The 24,903-nt window shown below is 50.1% G+C and overlaps 1 protein-coding gene across 6 annotated transcripts in view; it reads left to right on the plus strand.

Annotated features, from left to right (window-relative positions):
* fmnl3 (formin-like 3) overlaps positions 1 to 24,903 on the plus strand; it is a 61,951-nt gene that overhangs the window by 19,838 nt on the left and 17,210 nt on the right. For 5 of the 6 annotated variants that reach the window (XM_028798617.2, XM_051925035.1, XM_051925034.1 and 2 more), the window contains 5 exons: positions 19,192 to 19,275; positions 19,351 to 19,431; positions 19,518 to 19,594; positions 22,214 to 22,297; positions 23,139 to 23,288. In XM_028798617.2, coding sequence (XP_028654450.1) covers positions 19,192 to 19,275; positions 19,351 to 19,431; positions 19,518 to 19,594; positions 22,214 to 22,297; positions 23,139 to 23,288 — 476 coding nt within the window. The remainder of the gene's footprint in view (positions 1 to 19,191; positions 19,276 to 19,350; positions 19,432 to 19,517; positions 19,595 to 22,213; positions 22,298 to 23,138; positions 23,289 to 24,903) is intronic. The other variant, XM_051925036.1, reaches the window with a different exon arrangement.

Consider the following 24,903-nt stretch of genomic DNA (forward strand, 5'->3'; position numbering starts at 1 on the left):
TTAAAGTAGATCCAAAACTTTGTAGGATCTTCAAATCACTGCGGCACATTCATAAAGAGTTTTCGTTACGGTAGTCTCTCCTAACAAAAATTCCAAAAAAAAAATGTGCATGGACTCCTGGAGCACTGGAAGTATTAATTTTTCCTAACGCTGTCAATTGAGGATGGTGTAACACCCCATTTGAATCCATTCTGGATGGTGACTGTATTGGGGTGGAGGCGGCATTGGCACAGCCCAGTCACAGAAATACTCGGCTCGAGACAATCCTCACCCATGTGCCTTTTATACTCTACTGCCAAACAGAATTACAATTTGGGTCAATGTGAGCTTCTGGCCAATAAAACAAGCACTGGAAGAACGGATAAACTTGGTGGTCCTTGCTATTGCTTTGGTGACTCCGGTGTTGTGATATTTACTCTGACTTGTATTTCGGTGAGCCTTTTGGCTTTGACGACCTTCCTTTTGATCCTTTCTTAGTTTTTTGACCTCGTTCATCCTCCTGGTCCTTGCTTGTAAATTTTATAAATCTTACTGTAGTTTTTCTGCCAGTACAATGAGGTGCCAGAGCTCATAGTGAAACTCTGGGGGTTTTCAACCGGTGGGCACCGGTGCACAGCACTGTCCGTAATAGACTTAATAAGTCCATGAAATCAGGGCTGTTAACACGTACACTTCATCATCATTGGTCGGCCACACAATTGGCTGTCCATTAAGTGGCAGACGTTGTGTGATTGTGAAGAAAGTTCTGCCACTTCCCCCAAACTGGCGCTCCTTTTTCTCAGATTGCGGTGCTGATTGTGTCGATGATGTGTTGCCAGTCTCGTTTTATTCGATGACCTCTCTGACGGCTCGTGCTTTGCGTATTTTCTAATGGGTTCTTTTGGGTCTCTTACGTCCTACCGTGTCTTGTAATGATGATTTTCAAGACTGGCTCCTGCTTGACTTGCTTGTATATTGTTTCATTCGAGATACGGTCGGACATTCTGCTTACAGAGCAATCAAAGCATTACGCACATACGAATCTATCCCTCGGACAGTCGCAGTCAGGGCGGCTGATGGAACGGTCCTTACAGATGATACTGCAGTTGTGACCCGCTGGGCTGCCTACTTTGAGCAGCTGTTTAAAGCTGATCCTCCAGGTAGGACATTGGATATCTCGGGGTCCGCAGTTCTTGAGTCTGATCCTCCAATTAACTGTGAACCCCCCAGTCTCACTGAGATGGCACAGGTGGTGAACCAGCTGAGGGTATGGAGAGCTGCAGGGATCTGTGGTATCCGGGGTGAATTTCTCCAGGCTGGTGGTAAGGCTGTCCTCCTGGCATTGCCAGCAAACTTTGATTCCATTTGGGAGACTGGCATCATCCCAACTGACTCGAAAATGGGACTTGTAGTCCCTATCTGGAAAGGGAAGGGTGATCGCCTGGATTGGGGCAACTTCGTGGGGGTAGCACTGCTCTCTGTATGGTTCTCACTAGGGTCTGTGATCACTTGCTCACCTACCAGCGACTGGAGCAGTCTGGTTTTATGCCTAAGATGTCTTCTGTCAACTGCATCCTGGCACTGAGGGGTCTCATGGAGTGTAAACACGAATATGGGCAGAGTTTCTTTGCAGCCTTCGTTGATTTTTGTAAAGCGTTTGACTCAGTTGATCGAGCCGCCCTGTGGGACATCCTGAGGGTTCACGGGATCCCTTCGAGGTTGCTTATTATTATGGCCGGCCTGTTCACTGGTACTGGGAGTGCTGTGGATCCCGAGCTGTTTCGTCATGTGGTGGGTGCTGTACCAAGGTCGCTGTACCAATGCCTGCTCCTCAACCTCCCCCGACTACCGAGATGCGATCTCGATGTTTTCTTCTTCAGTAGCAGTTTGTTGTCCAGCTCTCTAACCCTTCTTTTGGTTTGTCCATTGAGGGTCCACACTTCACTGCCGTATCGGAGAATGCTCAAGCACGGGGCATCTCGAGTTCAATCGAAACTCGTACATCTGCACTTACAAACGAGTGTTGCCCCCACTCTGTGCCGCACACGCTCAGCGGAGTTTCCAGTCTCTTCATCTGATGCGTCCTTGTCCTCGTCACTGCACTTCCCCGTTCGGTTTGTCTCACAACCTTCCGTCTTTACCTCGGCCTTCCCATCCACAGCTCTAGGACTTGAACGCCATTGACCTAACGGTTTATTTCGATGTGGGCGGCTCCCGATAAAGTTTAAATATAAAGCCAGTGTAATAAACTTTGGTTATTTAAATGATATAAAAATTTAAAACAAATGTTTTGTTTAGATTTTGGAGGTCTCATTGATAAAATTGTCATGGAATCAAGCGTGAAAATATTCAAACGGCAAAAGATAGGAAAATGCGTGCGCATAAAATAAAAATGATTAAACCTGGTGTACTCGCATTTTAAAACACAATTTACTTTTATGAGTCACAATCATCTTATAAATATGCAAATGTAAACACGCCTCCAATGCCACCCTGAAACGCCCATACATGGATTATGCTAATCAGTCTCATACATATGCAATCTCGATGCTGCAGAACTTCCCTCCCACCTGACATGTAGAGACTCCGCCCCCTGTGCTAAAGACGCTGCACTCCACAACTGATAGTGCCAGGATCATGCTGGGCATTACAGCACCCTCTTCCTCTGTGTTTTGGGGGTCGGGGAAGGGGGTAAGGTGCCAGCATCTGAGCGGGTAGCTGTCATCACATGGCACGTGCAGTCACATGATTGCTGTCACAATGAATAGTTCAGGTCATATGAAACCCTGAGGGCGGTCAGCCAGTTATCTTGCCAACAAGCCAGACCACCACATCCAGCACCAATGCTACTTTGCCTCAAAATAAATGAATCACGGGCTGACCCAGGCCACCAAGCCACAGCCTCATCGTGAGCATGGCAAAGGCGCTATATAATGTGTTGTTATGTTGGCGTCACAGATGACTCCTGCATTAATAGAATGTCGCTGCTCATGGGTTAAGAAAAGCAGCTTGAATTCCACCGCTCCGTCTCGGCGCCCTGCCGCCTTGTATGGAAGACCAACTGTGGCAAAATTTGAATGCATTCCAGTGTGTAAAAATACGGTAATTTTGGTACGATATTCTCATTTCATATTTAAAAAAAGTTTTTTAAAAGTGTAATGTAAATAGCAAAATGTAGAATTTAGTTCACGTTGAGCAGATCAGAGAAGGGTCTAACTGCAGCCTGCAATGCCCATGACACAGGTCAGGTAACGCCGACTACGCCAATCACAAAACGCCCTTCGAGTCGTGTAAACCTCCCACTACCCTAATCTTAAGCACCGTGTAACGGGGCCCTAATGTTAACCGTAGTCTTAACGCGTTGGGCCTTTTGTGATGTCGGGACGTCACATGCGGTCTGCAGTTACACTCTGTTGGCAGATCGCACACGATTGGATAACAGCTACGATTAAGTCCCAGTCTGCCTGGTGCACCTCACATTTCTTTCCACGATGGCTCATTTGTGAGCAATTCGCTTTGACTCTTTGTCAATAACTCGTGAATTGATTTGCGAGTACAAATGGAGTGAAAGGGGGGCGCTGATGTCGCTGGCATCTTCGTTTCCCAGGTGGGTGTTTAGATCGCCCTGAGGACTCGTGTTTGAATGGAGGCCTTTCTTGAGTTTTGAGGATTTCCTCCTGGCACTTCTCATGTGTGCAGCCTCTTTGACATCAACAGTGGCAGGAAGGTCCTGGGATGAAACTCTTGGGTTCTCAGAGATTTGTGTTCTGCTCTCGGTCTGAACTTCTTGGGGTGGCCTGGCTTGGATGTGTTTGCACTTGTTTGACCATCTTCTGAGCTGTGCAGTGCTTGATGTCCAGTTGTTTGGAGGTCTTTTTAAAACACTCACAGACTTGCTAGCATCCAGAACCTTCTTGTTTTCTGAAGGCCTCAGAGACCTCGTTAGATCCTGGCATGATGGCAGCGCACACTTCAAACCAAACCAAATGTCTAAGGTTTAAATGAGAGGACAAACCACACAAGGAGAGCGGTGGCCAGTGTCAGTAAAACTGTCACTTTACGAGGTGTTTTCTGTTGGCATAACAGCAAGGGGGGGGGACTCATCAGAAAGTAAGGCCGTGGATCCTCCATCCATCCATCTTCAATAACCACTTTATATTGAGCAGGGTGGAGAGGACGCATAGGGTGCAAGGCAGGAGCAGTCACTGTCAGATAAACGTGTCCGCCATCAGGCTTATTTGGCGTGTCTGTGTGTGTCTCGGCATGTGGCAAAGTGGGGCAGCTTAGTGCCATATCCTACATGATTAGGCTCTTCTTCGGCTTCTTCTTCTTGTTCTTGTTGTTGTCATCATTCTTATTCTTGATCTTGTTCTCATTGCTCTTCTTCTTCTTGTTCTCGTCATTGTTCTCGTTCTTGTTGTTGTTCTTGTCATTCTTCTCCTCATTCTTGTTGTTTTCGTTGTTCTTCTTGTTGTTCTTCTCATTCTTGTTTTTCTCATTGATCTTGTTTTTCTTGTTCTCATTCTTCTTCTCATTCTTGTCGTTCTTGTTCTTATTATTCTTGTTGTTGTTCTTCTCGTTCTTGTCATTCTCGTTGTTCTTTATGTTCTTAATCTTGTTTTTGTTCTTCTCGTTCTTGTCGTTCTTGTTTTTCTCATTGATCTTGTTCTTCTTGTTCTTGTTCTTATTATTCTTGTTGTTGTTGTTCTTGTCATTCTCGTTGTTCTTTATGTTCTTAATCTTGTTCTTGTTCTTATTGTCGTTCTCATTCTTGTCGTTCTTGTCATTGTTCTTGATCTTCTTGTCGTTCTTGTTCTCGTTCTTGTTGTTCTTGTCATTTTTCTTTTTCTTGTTGTTTTTTTGTTCTTCATCTTGTTCCAGTTCTTGTTGTTCTTCTTCTCATTCTTATTGTTCTTCTTGTCGTTCTTTTCATTTTTGTTGTTGTTCATCTTGTTCTTTGTCTTGCTCTTGTTCCACTTCTTCTTGTTGTTCTTGTTCTTCCCGTTCCTGACTTCATTAGTTCTAGAAACTGCAAATCTTTTCATAGACATCTATTTGGGACGAGTGGTGCCATCACATCGTCCCGTCTCTCCTTCTCCCTGCTGGCTCTGGGACTAGACCCTCTGTAAGGTCTTCTCATGTTCTGCTCTGTCAGAACTTGACTGGCCAACAGCAGCCGCACTTTAGAAAGGGTCGCCCACCTGAGGCCTAACGGGGTCCTGCAAGGTCAGTACTGGGGTGGGAGACCAACCAGGAAAAAGCTGGAAGAGGTGTTGGTGAGGCCAGCAGGGGGGGCACCTACCCTGTGCTCTGAATGAGGATGCCAATGGACGCGGTGCTGTAAAAATGATGCCATCCTTCAGATGGGGTGTTAAACCTGAGGTTCTGACTCTCGGTGGTCATTAAAGATCCCTGGGCATCCTTCATAAAGAGTGGGGTGTACCCCGATGTCCTGGCTAAATTGCCCACCAGAGTCTGGTTATTATGGCCCCCTAATGATCCCCTGTTTCTCTCACCCCTTCACCACCTAACCGCTCGTGTGTGTTGAGTGTACTGGTGCAAAAATGGCTGCCATCGCATCATCCAGGTGGGTGCTACACATTGGTGGTGGCTGAATGGGCTCCCCACTCTTACTGGAGCACTCGGAGTACCTTGAAAAGTGCTAAATAAATGTAAAGAATTATTAGGGAATTACACTAAAGTCACTCTTGACAAAAGCTTGTCTTGCCACAGAATATTAATTAACGCAAAGCCTAGAAATGACCCCTCATGAAGACAACCAGAGACACCACCTGGTGGGATTGTCTTCTTGTCTTTTACAAACATGTTGAGTCCTGCGGTCGCCTACGCCGTTTTCTACCTGTGGCTGCCGAAAGCTTACAGAGTGGAACAGACGGGCGCAGGCCACGAAATCCTCAACTGTGAGCCGCTTCAGGGTTTACATGGCCGCATACCCGGGTGACTCGCCGAGAAATTGACGTCTGTTGACGTATTTACATAATGGACGAGTCGTCATGCTGTTGAGATATCGACTTCCAGACAGTGTGCAGAAGACATTAAGAAGGCAAACAATGTCAGGCTATATAGCGCCTTGATGTGTGGAGTACAAGTCACAGGAGGGTCTGCTCAAGCTTTATAACACACTGGTGAGGCCTCATCTGGAGTCCTCTGGTCAGTTTATGATTCCATAAAGACACAGCAGCACTGGAGAAAGTCCAGAGAAGAGCGACGAGGCTGATTGACGGCTACAGGGGGTGAGTTATGAGGATTCAAAGAGCTGAGTCTTTACAGAGATGAAGAGGAGACCTGACTGAAGTGTTTAAAATGAGGAAGGGAATTAGTGCAGTGGATCAGACGGTGACTTTAAAATGAGGTCATCAAGAACACGGGGACACAGTTGGAAACTTGTGAAGGGGAAATTTCACACAAACATTAGGAAGTTTTTCATCACACAAAGAGCTACAGACACTTGGAATAAGAAACCAAGTAGTGTGGTGGACAGGAGGATTTTAGGGACCTTCAAAAGTCAACTTGATGTTATTTTAGAAGAATTAAGTGGAGAGAACTGGTGAGCTTTGTTGTGCTGAATGGCCTGTTCTTGTCTAGAATGTTCTAATGTTTTAATGTCTGAATATTAGAAGCCCACCTTATGAGAAGGATTTAGGAGTCGTAGTGGACCAAGCTTTCGACTGCCAGTCAGTGTTCAGAAGCCATTAAGAAAGCAAACGGAATGTCAGGTTATATAGCGCCTTGATGTGTGGAGTACAAGTCACAGGAGGTTTATAACAAACCGGTGAGGCCTCATCAGGAGTCCTGTGGTCAGTTTATGACTCCATAAAGACACAGCAGCACTGGAGAAAGTTCAGAGAAGAGCGACGAGGCTGATTGAGGGCTACAGGGGGCAAGTTATGAAGAGTAAAAGAGCTGAGCCATTACAGTGATGAAGAGGAGAGCTGACTGACGGCTTTAAAATGAGGAAGGGAATTAGCGCAGTGGATCAGATGGTGACTTTAAAATGAGTTCAATGGGGACACAGTTGGAAACTTGTGAGGGGTAAACTTGACACAAACCTTAGGAAGCGGAGAACCACAGAGACGTGGAGTGAGTGACCCAGTAGTGCGGTGGGCCGCAGCGTTGATCAGTGAATTTTCACCAAAGTGTTATTTGTGGTGAACTTGCTGTGCTTGTGTTCGCTCGTTGAATTATTTACTGATAGTTCGGTGGGTTTAAGGGAATTCCCCCCCCCAGTGCCCCCCCATAATGCTTTGTAAGGTCAGTGTGACATCCGCCCCCCAGGGCTGTAACAGCCAACATTGGACGGGACCCCCAACCTGGGTACAGAGTGGTGTTCATTTGCATTACAGACTCTTCAACAATGGAAGTCCTCAGGTTGTTCTTTTTATGACACCTAAACGTCACGTCGCCTCTGCTTGTCACCAAATGTGCAGGTCGATGATAATAATAATCACAAAAGATGTCTTGCTATTTATAAGACGTTTCTATCTTTCTGCCAAGCGTCTGCACAGACCGTTTGGAGAGCCTTCAGCGCCTCAGTCGTGACCCACCACTTTGAATTTCTGCCTCTCTGCTTTGTTTTCATGAACTCTGTGACTGTGCGTTTCTGGTGGCGTTCGTTCTTCTGTGATCTCACGCTGGTGCAGTGGTTGGCACTGCCACCGCTCAGCTCAGGTTGCCTTTTTTGGCCCCAGTAATCGGCTTAGTAACATTGCCAGACGTTTCCGTAGCCCGCGGGGTCAATTTAAAGATGGCGGCACCAGTGTAGTTCAGTCAGATCTTCCATTACTCCTTCCTCATTGACTTCAATGTGCGTCGCCGAGTTTTGGCGATTTTTTTCACAAACCCTTCCGTGATTTCTCCAAAGTCGAGGCGAAGTGAACACCCTGGCATCTGCTCCTCACTGGTAGACTGGAGGACTTCAGAGGCCTTCACTCTTCTAAAATGACATCAGGATGAGGTCTGAAGTGGACGGGACTGGCGGGCTTTGGTGTTCTGATGTTAAAACGGCTTCTCCGATGCCAGTATGCCAGCTTCTCTAACTGGTGTACGGGTTTGCTTGGCACACTTTGGAAGCTTGTAACGTCACATGTAAACACACAGAGTGTGACCCAAGGCGTGAGGTGCTGATGGCTCTCACACACATCATCTCATGGGGTGCACTTACTTTTTCACACGGCTGTCTGTGCACACACCCTGACAGTTCTGTTGTTTGAATTGTTTATTTTACTTTTATTTTGCCAACATGCACACATGAAGGTGCATCCGGTTGTCCATTAAGGTCAAGTGATTTTTTTTTTTTTTTTTTTCTAAACCCCTATTCTGAAATCCCCCCCCCCCCAAGCCCCCTGTTTAATTGGGGGGGGGGGGGGAGGGGGTCTCCCTGTCTGTCGCAAATGAAATTCAAGCCCAGCATCTCAGATTGTAACCCATCTTGGTGTCGGATTTCCCCTCGAATAATAAAACGTGCTGTGTAAAAGTATTTGCCCCCTTCCCGATTTCCTCTATCGTTCCCATCTTTGACACTCCAAACGTGTTCAGGTCTTCATCCAAAAATGAGGGGAAATCCTGAGTGACCAAATGCTGTTCGCTCACTTATATCGTGGTTTTTTTTGGAATGGAGGAAGTGTGAGGAAATTACAAAGGGGGGCAAATACTTTTTCACAGCACTTCCGGTCCATAATAAGAACACGAGATGTCTGACCACTCTGTCCAGCGAGCTTCATTTCGTTACGTGTAAAGCTAAAGGCCTCTTCCCGTTACACGACTTTTCCGTTGTTACATTCATTTGCATAATCTTAGCCGGTCGATGGCGGTTGGCATGACGTGTTCGTGAAGTGCAGTCGTGGGGTCCGACACCCCCAGCGACTCAGTCCCACCAGGGTCTCCACCCCTCCAACAGGTTTAATTTTTTTTTTTGTGATTAGTCGTAGGGTGGGCTCTGTGAGTGCTGACCACCAATGAATGCTCTTCTAGGGTGGGGGGGTGTGGACTTCACAAAAAGAGGAGAATCTCGCCGGCCTGATGACTTGGGTTTTATGTCCCACGACAGAATGGCCAAAGAAAAAGGGGACTGAGGCTCCGACCGAACTCCCCCTACAACACCAGGACGCCATTGGCTGTCAGGAAGAGGGGCCAGCAGGGCTGTGCTGGAAAGTTGTCAGGCAGTCCCTAAATGTGACCTGCCCGGTGACAGCAGTCCACAAGTCCGAGACCCCCCCTATGACTAGACGTCCCATAATGGGACGTCCCCATTAGTTGTCCCAGCATTTCTAAAAGGCGGTCACTTTGAAGTCCGGTCGCGGCTACGCTGCAGTGGTTTCCAGTATAAAAATACAGAATCGGATTGTCACCCATTCATTCCATCTCAGTGGCTCCCAGTGTGACCCCGAGTGTGTCACTCCACAGAACTAATTGTGTTATACTTGTTTAGGTGCCTTGTGGTGATGTTCAGCATGAAAGGCGCTATACACACACTGCGTATATCCCTAGGCTTCCTCTTCACCAAGATCTCGAACAATCTGCTTGTTAGAAGCAGTTCCAGTAACTGTGATGGAAAGGCGCTACATACGAGAAACGCTGACTCGGTGGCACTCAAATGCTTTTTTCTCACGCTGTGGGCTTCTTTGGATGTCTCCGTGTGTGTTGGGGGGTGGGGGCTGCGGCAGGTTGCCTATTCCGTGCTTTTTGCTCTGATAATGGCTTGCTAGTCACACAAAAGCCCCTTTGTGGTTTGCTGTCCTCTCCGGCTCCGGTTTCTCCTCACGGCCCTGATCAGATTCTCGGCTTTACGCTTTGTGTTCTGAAGGCGTGGGTGTCGGCGCGGCCTCCGCTGGATATGGAGAAGCAGAGACTGGAGACGAGCTTCATACCCTGCAACTGGTGGGAGGGCTGCCTCAAGGTGGTCTGTGTGATGTTTCTAACCAGCTCACCCCCCCGGGCCTCACACCCTGACGTTAGTGAGCAGGTCTGTCAGATAGCCTTAGGCAGTCGGTGTGAAGCTCCACCCCATTACTGTACACCTAGAGATTAGTGGGTGGGTCACTCATTTAGCTCCACCCGTTACTGTACACCTAGAGATTAGTGGGCGGGTCACTTAGCTGCCCCCCCGACAGTGTGAAGCGCCACCCAATCACTGTACACCGAGAGATTAGTGGGTGGGTCACTCATTTAGCTCCACCCCATTACTGTACACCTAGAGATTAGTGGGCGGGTCACTTAGCTGCCCCCCCGACAGTGTGAAGCGCCACCCAATCACTGTACACCGAGAGATTAGTGGGTGGGTCACTCATTTAGCTCCACCCCATTACTGTACACCTAGAGATTAGTGGGCGGGTCACTTAGCTGCCCCCCCGACAGTGTGAAGCACCACCCAATCACTGTACACCGAGAGATTAGTGGGCGGGTCACTCATTTAGCTCCACCCCATTACTGTACACCTAGAGATTAGTGGGTGGGTCACTCATTTAGCTCCACCCGTTACTGTACACCTAGAGATTAGTGGGCGGGTCACTTAGCTGCCCCTCCGACAGTGTGAAGTGCCACCCAATCACTGTACACCGAGAGATTAGTGGGTGGGTCACTCATTTAGCTCCACCCCATTACTGTACACCTAGAGATTAGTGGGCGGGTCACTTAGCTGCCCCCCCGACAGTGTGAAGCACCACCCAATCACTGTACACCGAGAGATTAGTGGGCGGGTCACTCATTTAGCTCCACCCCATTACTGTACACCTAGAGATTAGTGGGTGGGTCACTCATTTAGCTCCACCCGTTACTGTACACCTAGAGATTAGTGGGCGGGTCACTTAGCTGCCCCTCCGACAGTGTGAAGTGCCACCCAATCACTGTACACCGAGAGATTAGTGGGTGGGTCACTCATTTAGCTCCACCCCATTACTGTACACCTAGAGATTAGTGGGCGGGTCACTTAGCTGCTCCCCCTTGAAAGTGTGGAGTCCTGGTGTGGGTGTCTGCATGGCCTCTGGTTACAGAGAAGCAGAAAGAAGATGAGATTCACATCCTGAGATTAGTGGGTGGAGCTCTTGGCTGCCTCAAGGTGGTCAGTGTGAAGCTCCTCCCCTCTGTGCCTCACATCCTGAGATTAGTGGGCGGAGCTCTTGGCTGCCTCAAGGTGGTCAGTGTGAAGCTCCTCCCCTCTGTGCCTCACATCCTGAGATTAGTGGGCGGAGCTCTTGGCTGCCTCAAGGTGGTCAGTGTGAAGCTCCTCCCCTCTGTGCCTCACATCCTGAGATTAGTGGGCGGAGCTCTTGGCTGCCTCAAGGTGGTTAGTGTGAAGCTCCTCCCCTCTGTGCCTCACATCCTGAGATTAGTGGGCGGAGCTCTTGGCTGCCTCAAGGTGGTCAGTGTGAAGCTCCTCCCCTCTGTGCCTCACATCCTGAGATTAGTGGGCGGAGCTCTTGGCTGCCTCAAGGTGGTCAGTGTGAAGCTCCTCCCCTCTGTGCCTCACATTCTGAGATTAGTGGGTGAAGCTCTTGGCTGCCTCAAGGTGGTCAGTGTGAAGCTCCTCCCCTCTGTGCCTCACATCCTGAGATTAGTGGGCGGAGCTCTTGGCTGCCTCAAGGTGGTCAGTGTGAAGCTCCTCCCCTCTGTGCCTCACATCCTGAGATTAGTGGGCGGAGCTCTTGGCTGCCTCAAGGTGGTCAGTGTGAAGCTCCTCCCCTCTGTGCCTCACATTCTGAGATTAGTGGGTGGAGCTCTTGGCTGCCTCAAGGTGGTCAGTGTGAAGCTCCTCCCCTCTGTGCCTCACATCCTGAGATTAGTGGGCGGAGCTCTTGGCTGCCTCAAGGTGGTTAGTGTGAAGCTCCTCCCCTCTGTGCCTCACATCCTGCGATTAGTGGGCGGAGCTCTTGGCTGCCTCAAGGTGGTCAGTGTGAAGCTCCTCCCCTCTGTGCCTCACATCCTGTGATTAGTGGGCGGAGCTCTTGGCTACCTCATGGTGGTCAGTGTGAAGCTCCGTTCCCCCCTCTGTACTGCACGCATTTTCACGAGAAGGTAGAATGTCGGTGCCTGATCTGCACAATTGACGTGCCCCCTTGCTTTTATTATAGACCACCACAGCGCCAGGCCACACTGTGAGCAGTGCCTAGGGGGCTCATGTCCTTGTACTCGATCACAACTATTTTGCCTCTTGGCCACACACAAACTTGCTCCCCACTGCAGTTACGTACCTGAAGTCACCAGGCGTGTTGTGGTGGTCCGCTCATTAAGTGCCATGTCATGCATCAGTTTGTCTATCCGTGTCAGTGTCACATTGTCATCACTGTCGCTTGATTCAACTAATGCTTCAGTTTCACTTTGTTCTAGAACTGCCTTTCCAGCTTTACATGCTGTTGTGGTTTGGTTCAAGGCTCCGCCCCACTCGTGAATATTGATGAGTTACCTAATTGTGGCAAAACACATAGAAATATTCCAGCTTTGTAGTAGTGTGACGTTATTTCACCCACAAGATGGCAGCAGAGTACTGACCCGGGCTTTACACCATAAAGCGGACCATTAACTGTCACCCTGAGTCTGAATTCACTGGAATTACTTAGAATTCCAAGCGCGGGTCACACGCAGGGTTAACAACAAGAAAGTAAAAAAAAAAAAAACTGCTACACAGTGCTTTGACTTGGGGGGGATGACCAGGAGGAACCGTTATACCATTCAGCACAATGTGACCAGTAGGGGGTGCTGCAGCACCCCACACTTCAGACACAACAACTCACCGACTCCCAAGGGCATTCGAATAAACTGCCTGGAACTGTGGGAAATCCTCCACCTTTATAGGGCTGAAGGCGGTCCCTGGCAGCGAGGCACAGGTGGCTCCACCCCCTGGGGAACCACCCTAAAACACAAGGCACATAAAGGCTGACATTCACAGACAATGCAAAAAAGATGGAAGGCAGCAAATAAGTCCCAAAGTGAGCAAAAAAAAGAATTGTATATAAATTTAAAAAAATATTTTATGCCTTTTTGTATCTGTCTGGATAGGAAAGGCACTATATAGTCAGATATGAACAGCATCATTTAGCAAGGTAAGTTATTATATAGCACCTTTCATATCATATAGATAGATGTGAAAGGCACTATATAACAGATAGATAGATATGGAAGGCACTATATAATAGATAGATATGAAAGGTTCTATCTATCTATCTATCTATCTATCTATCTATCTATCTATCTATCTATCTATCTATCTATCTATCTATCTATCTATCTATCTATCTATCTATCTATCTATCTATCTATCTATCATATAGTGCCTTGGAAGTTACTTGGATGGATGCAGTTTGTTTTTTTACTGAAGTGATGACTTAGAGTTCTTAGGGTTTCCTGAGGTGGGCCATAAGGTGTGTTGCCCCCAGAAATTTATTCTGTTGTTCCCCTTGTCAGTCACCCCATGTCGTGCCCTGGCAGTCGGACGTCCGCCTTTTGCCCAATGCTGGCCTAGTCCTCTTTTAAAAATGGGGTCTCTCTCTTTTTAAGTTCTGGTCCTCCACCCAACCTACACTAAGCCCCCAGTGCTGTCCAAGTCCCTGTGTGACAGTTGCATGACGAAGTGGTGGCTCTGGGGCTAGAGATCTGCACTGGCAATCAGAAGGTTGCTGATTCGAATCCCGTAAGATGCCAATAGGGACTCTGCTCTGTTGGGCCCTTAACCTGCAATTGCTGAGCGCTTTGAGTAGTGAGACAAGTGCTATATAAATGTAAAGAATTATTATTATTATTATAGTTCAGTTGTGACACTGGAGCAGCTCTGGTCCCTGCATTGTTCGGAGGTCAAAGCTTCACCCCAGTACAGAGAAGTGGGCAAAGTGGACGGCGCAGGGTCCTCGGTGCTCCATGGTCCAGGCTTGGCCACGGCTGGTGTGAACTTTGCTTGTCCTCGCTGTCTCCATGTGGATTTTTCGTTTTTTCTTCATTTCACATGCCTCCCCCATTCCAATGTGTTGTCCCGCCCAGGATGTCCTCTGTGGCCTGTGCTGCCAGGATAGGCTGTGGCTCTCAATCAGATAATACAGAGTAGCCACAAGGGGGCGCCAGTGATTTGGTCATTTTACTCAGAGGACTGCAGTGGTGACTGTCACATCTTATTAAGCCACTTGTTGAACATGGCAATGAAAGGAGCTATATACCACTATACGGGGGGGCAGCAGCCACTGTGGGACCCCAGACCTGGATCTCCAAACAGTAGAAGGTACCCTCATACTGGGAACACTGGGCATCCAGCATCCACCCTGCAGTGGAAGAGGAGAAACAGCAGGAAGAGAATATAGCTGGAAAACGAGGGGGTGCCCACTGTGCCACCCTGCAGTGGAAGACGAGGGGTTGTCCATTGTGTCAGCCTGGTAGGAAATAAGGATCCATCCTTTGAGAAACTTTGAAAAAATTAATTTTTTATGTGCCCACCCGTTAGAAAATGAGCAGCTTTGTTTGTACCAGCCTGTTGGAAAACAATGGGTCACCCGTTACACCTCCCTTTTGGAAAGCGAGGGACTGTTGTGCCAACCTATTACAAAATGAGGGACTTTCTGTCATGCCCGCCTGATGGAAAAAGAGGGGGGGCTGTGATTAATGCCACCCTATACACCCTTTTGCCAGTCTGACTGTCCGTGTCACCCAAGTTCAGTTTCTTTATCTTTTTGTGCCCATCCTGTCCCCTTTTTGGTTTTCTTCTCTGCCAAGCTAAATTTGTTGTCTCCTACTTGATTTTGCCCATTGGCTGTGGCGGGCAGGTGGGCATCTCCCTGGCTTCTTCTTTCCTGCCCTGCTCATTTGTGCCACACAGGGGGTCCACCATGTTGACATTGGACTGAACAGCTTACTCCAGCGTCAGTCACAATTGTCATTTGGCCCAAAGCTTGACTGATGGTGGTGCCCTCAAGGCCTGGCACGAGTCAGTGTTGCCATCCTCACTGTTGGGCGGGGGTGTAATGAGAGAGCTGCTGATGAAAAGTGCTATAATTAGAGCGGGCAAACCATCAATTAAGCAGCGCTGTCCCTCTTTTACCTTTGGTGAGCTGAAGTGGTTGGGTGGCACTTGGCGGGCAGTGTGGGCACTCATTAGCCTGTCTGTCCAAAGCACATGCAGAGGAACGTGGCACCCAAGGTCTAATGGCACCTTTGATTTGGGGTGGGATGATAAGGGAACAAAAAAGGGAACATCGCCTGTCTGGAGACCACCTGTCCTCCAGCAGGTGGCACCCCATATTGTAAGACCCCTGCACCTCCAGGTGGTCTGGTCATCGAGGAACACTCTGGATGACTAGGAAGCATTTGGAGGGTGATGATCGGCACCCAAATAGGAGGGCGCCCCTTATCTGCGGACTGAATGCCTGCATCTCCTCCAGCAGAGGACACCAAAGGTATTGTAAGACCCCTGCACGTCCAGGTGGTCCGATCATGTCGTATCATTAACCCTTCAGCTGCCGTTTTGCACGCTTGGTGCCTTCAGCTCCTCACCCCGCTGTCACGCCTCAGATTTGCTGAGTTGTTCGCTCAGCAGGAAGCCGTGGGTGGGCGAGTCGCCATTTCTGCTGACAGCTAATGACCGCTCCCGCTGACCACGCTTACCCCTCCTGCTGGCCCACAGCTGGCACAGTGAGTGGGCATGATACTCGGGTGTGGGCACCCCCTCGCCATGTATGTTTGCATCTCAAGAGTTCAAATCTGACGTTGGAGGAGGGGCTCCTATTGAAAGGCGCTGTACGCAGCTGAATGAGGTGTTGTACCCTAAATAGGAGGGACTGGGGGACTGGGATTGGCTCCGGCAGACCCCCGTGACCCTGTGTTCGGATTCAGCGGGTTGGAAAATGGATGGATGGATGGGGGGTTTGATTTCCCAAGTCATTCCCTGAATATAATAAAGTCAGTGCGCTCACTGTGAGAAGCACTGGCCTGAAGGGCGCTATAAAATGTTTTTACAGAAGCCCCCCACCCGCATTAGTATGTCAGGGGAGGTGGGCACTTAAACCTATAAATGAGAGCCTGGGGCCACTAGAGGGAGCTCTAATAGGACAGTTTCAAACTTCAGGCTTTAAATTCGGCACATCTTTGCAGTTGGTGGGGCTGCCGCCCCAGAGAGCAGATAGGGGGGCTCACCTGGTCAGGTACACCCATAGGGAAGTGGCTTCTTGCTATTGCCCTTGTTCCCTGTGCTCCTCCCTCCTTCTTATTTCTGGTGTATTTGACGCCTTGGTTTGAGAGCACCACCTGTCGCCCACAGTGCGTATCACGTTCTGTCTTAATAATTAAATGATGGGTGGTAACAACACAAGGGGGCCTTCGTAGAACTCAATGACGAGTCACAGTTTGCCTGGTGCTTTATTAAAAGTGCCAGCGAGAGGCGCTGTGTGACTTGATATCTGAGGATGCTCAGTAAAGGCAGAGAACTCTCATTATTTAGGGCATTCTGTATGAAAGGCACTATATAGGTGGAGGCACCATTTTACTTCATCTGTCTGCCTCTCCTCTCTGAATCATTCTGGGTGTGCACCCATCCGCCCGACTGGTGCCCCCTTCAGGTTTGTTGGGGCTCCCACTGAACAGAATGGACGTGGCTTTGTATAGGGCTGGTTGTCTTTATGAAAGGCACTATATAGAGCATCCCAAGTACTGAAAGTCGTGTCAGAGGCTGAACTCTAAAATGGCTTTTCATTAAGACACAACCTTATTGACTTGAGTGGTTGACTTTACCTGAAAGGCGCTATATTTTTACTGAAGTGCTCCACAGGGTCTCTTGTGCGTGGTCGTACCACTTCCTCATTCTGGAGCCTTCCATGAAAGGCAAGTTATGTAATGGACTAAACAGCCTCTTGGTAAACTGGATGGACTGGGGGGCAGAGTTGTGTATTGCCCTGTCCCACAATGCACTGGGTGTTGGGGTATCCACTTTCTATCCCACAATGCACTTGGTGCTGGCCTATCCACTCTGTCCCACAATGCACTGCGTTCTGCTTGGGCTGTCTACTCCCCAGTCCCACAATGCACTTGGTGCTGGCCTGTCCACTCTGTCCCACAATGCACTGGGTTCTGCTTGGGCTGTCTACTCCCCAGTCCCACAATGCACTTGGTGCTGGCCTGTCCACTCTGTCCCACAATGCACTGCGTTCTGCTTGGGCTGTCTACTCCCCAGTCCCACAATGCACTTGGTGCTGGCCTGTCCACTCTGTCCCACAATGCACTGGGTTCTGCTTGGGCTGTCTACTCTTCAGTCCCACAGTGCACTGGGTGCCAGGCTGTCCACTCTGTCCCACAATGCACTGGGTTCTGCTTGGGCTGTCTACTCTTCAGTCCCACAATGCACTGGGTGCCAGGCTGTCCAGTCTCTGTTAGGGACGTCCCCCCATTCCCCACACCAGGATGCCCATACAGTTGCACGGTGCGTTATAGTTTAATGGACTAAATGGCCACCTGGTTAATGTGAGGAACATCTAATTGAGCCCCTGGGTACAGCTGGGGGGCTACATGTACTTGGGATGAGTTGGTGGTCTCAAAGGAACACTGAGAGAACATGCAGCACAGTGCTGGTCTGAGTGGGGTCTGTGTGTGCCCCCTGCCATCTTGTAAGGCATGCAGGTTGGTGTCTGAGAGGTGCCATGTTGTACCGACTGCTCCATTTTGCTTCAGGTGCACAGCTTGCTGTTAAAGGCGCTATATAACAGTCTTTCAGCTTCTTTTGGAAATGTGTGCGTTATTAAGGTCACCTCAGCACTGCTGGAATCCCCCGCTTCCCTCCCTCAGCTGACTTCCTGTCCCTGGCGTCACGACCACGCGACTCCGCTGATGTCATCCGCAGGAAGTGCGCTGTCCCGCGCGGGGACTTTTATGGCATGTGGGTCGAAGGACAGCAGCCACCTGTGTGCCATTTGCGACAGAGGCCTTGCGTCCCACCACTGAATTCCTGAAGCCCCTTTGAGTGCCACCCGTCCTCCCGGGCAGCTCAATGCCCTTCAGTCAGTTCATCTCACTGATGGCAGGAAGTGACATCATGGCGGCCACCGCAGCTGCAGGCCAGATTGTCTTCTGCTATCTGGAGAAATGAGGGCAGCTGCTCGGGTGAGGAAGATGAGCAGACCGCCGGCGAGCGAGCGAGAGACAGAGCATCCTGTGGCTTTGAGCAGAGACACCACAGAGAGACCACAGAGGGCGCTAGCTGCACTCCTGCTCTGCAGGCTGGCCTCAAAGCCTCCCATGATGCACTGCACCTCACTCCTCAGTCCCACAATGCATTGGGCGCCTAGTCCTCCACTCTGCTATCCCCCCATGCACTGGACTGTACACTGCTCTCCCCTAACAACACACCAGGTGTCATGATGTCCTCTCTGTTGTCCCGCAATACACTGGAACTTGGGCTGTCCAGTCTCTGTCCCACAATGCATTGGGCATCAGGCTGTCTGCTCCCTATCCCTAACAACACACTGGGTGTGGGGCTGTGCACTTTACTACCCACAATGCACTGTACTTCAAGCTGCCCACTCCCCTGCCCTACTGTCCACTTCTGTCTGCATGAAAATACTGGGCATCAAGCTGCCCACTCCACTGTCCTGTAATGCACTGGGCACCAGTCTGTCCAGTCTCTGCCTGACAATGTCCTGTTATGTCCTAGGTACTTGGTTTTCTGTGTTCTGTCCCACAATGCACTGGTCACGGGGCGGACCACTCCTGTGTCCCACAATGCCCTGGGCTTAAGGCTGTTCAGTCTTTGTCCTGCAGCCCACCAGGCATCGGATCGTCAACTCCCCTTGTCCCACAATGCACTGGGCTGTCCATTGTCCTGTCCCACAATGCTTTGTGCACTGGCTTGACTACTTCCTTGTACCACAATGCACTGGGCTTTCCTCTCCTCCATCCCACAATGCATTGGGCACTGGGCTCTCCACTCCCCTGTCCCACGATGCACTGCATATTGGGTTGTCCAGTTTCTGTCCCACAATGCCCTGGGTAATTGGACTGGCCAGTCTTTGTCCCACAATGCACTGGTTATCAGACAGTTGCCTTCCTACCCCATAGTGCCCTGGGTGCCTGGGCTGCAGGTTGGTGGTGTTATGTGACAGTTTGAGCTGCGAGGTTTGATTGATGTCTCCAGGCTGGAGGGCATGGCGGTGCCCCACTTGAGTGTTGGGTGTGACTCGCCGCCATCCCTGCCCTCGTCCCGGTCACTGACTTGTCCCCTGTGTGTCATTTCAGAACTCGATGAATCTCCCGCCGGACAAAGCGAGACTGCTGAGGCAATATGACAATGAGAAGAAGTGGGACCTGATCTGTGACCAGGTAGGTGCCAGAGCTGGCGGGCACAATGCCACCATTTTGGCTCCTTGTGCTTTTGGTGACGCCTTTGTGTTGCAGGAGAGATTTCAAGTGAAGAACCCGCCATACGCGTACATTCAGAAGTTACGAGGATTCCTGGACCCTGGAGTCACCCGGAAGGTGGGCATCTTTTCATTCTTCACGTACCTGGAGGTGCAGTGCCCTGACCAGTGCCCACTGCTCACCAGGCTTCTCTTTCATTCCAGAAGTTCAGACGACGAGTCCAGGAGTCGACCAAAGTGCTGCGGGAGCTGGAGATCTCACTGCGGACCAATCACATCGGGTAAGGCTGGCGTGCGTTGCGGCCAAACAATAGGGGGCAGCGCCCGCTGGAAATGCGTTTCGGATGTGCCATTGTGCTGCGTGATCCTCCCATTATGTGCTTCCTGGCAGCGGCAGCTGCTGCTGACTAAGATGGTCGCGTCGTCCGAGGGGCCGCGGTGGTGCTGAACGTCTGTGGGGCGGGTAGGCCGGGGCCTAAACTTGGCAGTGCCCTCGTGGTCGATGTGAAATGCTCCGTTTCTCTAGGTTTTTTTTATTTTCATTTCTTTTCTTTTGGCGACTGCCATCTGAACTTTGACCCCAAAGTTTGTTATTCCTGCACATGCCAGAAACCCAAAATAGCAGCATCTGCTCAGACAGGAAATGGGGGGGGCAGGAAGCTGGGGGTCGGGTGGTCCCACGAAGGAAATCTGAGTCGGCCGCCTCTGGACTGGATTTTTTGGTGAATGGACAGAAAGCAGGGCAGACGGTGGCTCCCCCACCCCCGCTCAATTTGACTTCGGCCCCTCTGCACGCCCCCCTCCTTCAAACTCCCCCCCCTGACCCAAAAGGTCATGGCCTCTAGCATGTGCCACAAAGACTCAAAGTGCAGACCCCTCAGTACTTAAAGAAAAGAGTCGCCAAGGTGTGGCGACCCCTCAGCCCAAAACATGGCCCCCCTGTGAACCCCCCCCCCCAACTCACTGAGGCCCCTTAGCTGAGTGCCAACACTCCAAACATAGTGGGTTGTAACCTGGTATGAAAGGCATTATATTAAACCGGGCGATGGCTGCTTGTGCCCAGTCACTGAATTATACAGGTAAGCCATGCCCTCCAATACAGCCACTCTGCCCTTTATAGCGCCTTGCAAGGCACAGTAAAGCAGCACCCTGGCATCTCTCTAGCATCAAACTCCCTGACAGCTTTAACACGGCTCGTGTGCCATGGCAAAAAGTGAAGGAGCATAAAATGAGTGGAATGCGCCAGTCAAGTGAGTCCATTTACTGCAGCCCACTGAGGGCACTCACATGGGCAGAATGCTGCAATCTGCACATGAGTGGGCATCAGCGTGTACAATAGAGTAACAGATTGGGCATTACCAAGAGAAGAACACAGCCCATGAAGTGCATCTCTGCTGGAATAAGGCTGCAGTTTGTTTCTGCTCATACAATAGAGCAGCAGGCATCAGTGTGGGCAATTCAATAACGAGCTGGGCATCCACAAGAGAAGGGCACTGACTGTAGCCCTTAAAGTGCCAAAGGCTGCATCTGCACATGCAGCAGAGTAGCAGACATTAGTGCAGACTATTGAATAACAGGCTGGGCATCCACAAGAAAAAAATAATGAGTTCCACCCATAAAGTGCCAAAGGCTGTGTCTGCCCATGCATTAGAGCAGCAGGCGTTACTGTGAGCTGGAAAATAATAGACTGGGCATCCACATGGGAAGTGCACCGAGTGCTGCCCATAAAGTGCCAAAGGCTGTATCTGTGCATCCACTAGAGCAGTGGGCATCAGCTTAGGCTATAGAATAACATGCTGGGCATCCACATGGGAAATTCACCAAGTGCTGCCCATAAAGTGCCAAAGGCTGCAATCAGCACATTCAGTGGGCAGCAGGCATCAGGAAGGGTATTAAATAACAGACTGGTAATCCACCGAGCACAGCCCATAAAGTGCTAAAGGCTACATCTGCACATCCAATAGAGCAGCGGGCATCAGTGTGGGCTACAGAATGACAGGCTGGGCATTTACAAGGGAAGGGTACCGAGTGCCACCCATAAGGTACCAAAGGTTGAAATCTGCATCTGTGCATACAGTAGTACCAGAGAGCTGCAAGTCTATGAATGTGACATGGTGCCAGGCTGCACAGCTGAATGCCCGCTAAAGTGCCAGGTGGCATTTTCACCTACATGATAACAGCTTGATGCCACGAGTCTGCTTGTAAAATTGACTGGGGGGTTGCACATCTGCACATACAGTTGATTGGTGGGCTGCACATCTGTGGGTGAGTCTGTCCCTTCAGTAAAGTGGCAGGCTGGGCAAAGAGAAGGGAATTGGGTGTGGCCCACCCAGGGGTATCGCTATGGACCAAAAGCTGCATATCTGTGGCGCGAGCCGTGTGTCTGCATAGTCGGTAAAATGGCGCGCTGCACATCTGCCTGCATCACGGAGGTTCAGCCTTAAGGTCTGTCTGTGCCAATGAGTGGTGGGCTGCACATCTGAACGTGCAGTAGAATGGTGGGCTGCACATGTATGCAAACACCAGAGCAGCCGTGTGCAGTAGCAGTGGATGGCGGACCTCCAGGCTGCACGTCTGCACACTTAAAATCGAGTGGCGAGTCTTCCTTCATGCTGTTGGTCGTTCCTCTGAGCCCACCATCCAAGTGCGTCGATGCACCGCCCTTCTCTGGGGCACACGTCCATGCCAGTTTATGCTTGGCGATGGCATGTGGGCTGCCTGGCCAAGCTGTGCGCAATCTGAAATCCTTTGGTGGAGGAGCATGAAGGGGAAAAGAAGTCATTATAAGATTAGCAGATGCAGGTGGGCCACTTCTGTTGGTGGGGCAGCCAGGCGGGCATCAGATGCTTTATACAGTATATAATATTTTAATCTGTCTGTCATGTCTGTCTTTGTGACAGGTGGGTTCGTGAGTTTCTCAACGATGACAATAAGGGTCTGGATGTCCTGGTGGAGTACCTCTCCTTCGCCCAGTGCGCTGTCATGTAAGTAGAGTGCCGTGGCCACTGGGTGGGGGGGAAGGAGGTGAGGCTGACCAGCATGAGAACCGCTGTGCCCGTCGTAGTAGTCATGTTTCCTTCCAGCCACTAGGTGGACCTGTGGGCACAACAATAACAAGAGCCTAAACTAGAAGAGGGGTCACGGGACACAGGGGATGCTGAAGAGTGGATTGGGGACACTAAAGCAGAGGTCTAAGGTGGTGGACAGGATGATGAGGGTCCACATCTGTAGAGCACTAGTCAATGGGGACACTGGACTGGCATGGTGGACAGAGGGAATAGAGCCCACTAAAGCAGTAAGGGATGTTAGACTTTGACCAGCCTGCTGACTGCCCTCCTCTAGACATTGCTGTTGTGCACCCAGCGCCCTCCTCTGACCATCTTGCCCACATTACTGAGAGTCCCTCTTATCTCGCCATCATGGCGCCATCCTGCTGTCTTGACTCCCAAGGGTCCATTGTGGGGTAAACAGGAAGGAGGGTCAAGCGTGGCAGGCCGAGTGCCACTGAGTGCCATCTGCCTTCACAGCACCATTTACAGTCAAAAGTTTTGGAGCCTGGCATCATGCCAGCCTTCTTATGACACCCAGTAAACTGGCATGAGAAGAAATGGTGCTCTTCATACACAGGATTTTGTCAGGGGTACGTCAATGTTGTAGTGGAGCATGTCCCCTGAGAGAGTCCCCTCCCTCCCCATGAATTAGAGTGTGTCATTTTGTGCCACCTTGTCTCTGCTCTTGCCCGCTTGGCTTCCTGTCTGCTTGCTGGCGCCGCCGCTTCTTGTTTGTTGCTCTGCTTGTCCATAACCCTGCATTGTTTGTTATCAGGTTTGACTTTGAGGGTCTCGACCCAGGGGAGGACGCCGGCACCTTAGACAAGTCGAGATCCTGGAGCAGGTCTATCGAAGATCTGCACCAGAGCAATGGGCAGCCGGTCAGCAGCAGCCTGGCACGCTCTGCCCGCCACTCTGTCCTACGGTACGTAACCTCCAAGAGGCCTGCAAGCCAGAAGGGGGCATTACAGGGTGGGAGCGGGCCGGTTGGTACAAATGTAATGATGACCTCACTGCCCAGTGTACCCCCCCCCCCATACCAAAACCAACTGCTGTGACCACCTGGAGCCCAAGACACCCCACTATCCTGACTGGCTGGTGCCAAGTGCACTTTGCTGTCCTTGGCATCTGGCATCCATTGCATGTCACTACATTAATCACTTGATGCCCACTGTGCTTTAGCAAGTGAATGGCACACCCCTCAGCAAGTACCCAGTGCCCATGTATACTTGAATTGCTTATTCTTGAGCACACCTCATGAGGTGCCCAGCACAGCCTTGTACCATTTCCTCTTGGAATGTGATGCCCAGGGAATGCCTCACATGGTGTTAAGTACAGCCCTCACCCAGTGCCCATCTGTGTTTGAATTGCTCCTTCTTGAATATACTGTACATAACTATTCTCTTCATGTGGTGCCCACCGCTCCCTGGCACGATTTCCTTTGCTTTTCACTACATTAACTACTTGGTGCCCAGTATACATTGCCACCTGGCATTCCCAGCATTCTGCTCTATTAATCACATGATGCACAGAAACCCTTACCAGGTACCCAGTGCCCATCTGTACTTTGCTCTCCTGTTCTTTGCTACACATCACTTTCCTCCGCACCTGGCATCTATCTCACCATGGTACATTTGCCTTTTTGATATCCACGGTGTGCCCATCACATGGTATGAAGTTCAGCCCTCACCCAGTGCCCACTGTATTTGAATCAGCCATTCCTGAACATGTAATGGTGTTCTCATTATGTAGTGCCCAGCACACACGGGCACTCATGCCTTTGGTATCCAGTGTTCATCACCTGGTGCCCAATACAATTTTTGCTACACTTGCAACCTGGCCTCCGCTATTTGCCACTACTGTGATGCCCAGTGCCCATCTACACTTTAGTCACTTGCACTATAGCACACATCACTGTTCCCATCACCTGGCATTTATAATTACATTTGAATTTTAGTTTTTACCCTCGGTACATTGATGCCCAGTCCACATCATTTAAAGTCTGGCAGTGCCCATCTACGCTCTGTTCACTTACTCTCTACCACACATCACTTTTCCGATCACCTAGCACTGTAATTGCCTTTGAATATTGCCCACAGGCATCCACTGCATGTCAGTTCATTAAAGACCTTTGTGCCTGGCACACCCTGACCATATGATGCCCAGTACAGCCCTCCATTTTTGCACAGTAAATATCTTAACTAATACTCCTTGGCACACATCACTGCTGTGACCATCCGGTGCCCAGGGCACCCTATTATCCTGAAGGATGTGGTGCCCAACATATACCCTATTGTTCTCAGTACCTTCCCTACTTGCTGCCTGGCACACATCTCACTATCCTGACTCCCCACTGCCTGGAATGTGCCACTGAGTGACCCATATTGAGATCTTCTTGCCACCCAGTGCCCATACCTGCAGTTTCAGCTGCTTCTGCCCACTGTTGCTGCTGCTGTTCTTGCTTGTGCCCAGCTGACGCTTGCCCGCTTCTTCGACTAATGGATCACCCCCAGACATCAGCAGGCAGGTGTGTGGATGAA

The sequence above is a fragment of the Erpetoichthys calabaricus genome, chromosome 3, assembly GCF_900747795.2.
Source record: "Erpetoichthys calabaricus chromosome 3, fErpCal1.3, whole genome shotgun sequence".
Lineage (NCBI taxonomy): Eukaryota > Metazoa > Chordata > Cladistia > Polypteriformes > Polypteridae > Erpetoichthys > Erpetoichthys calabaricus.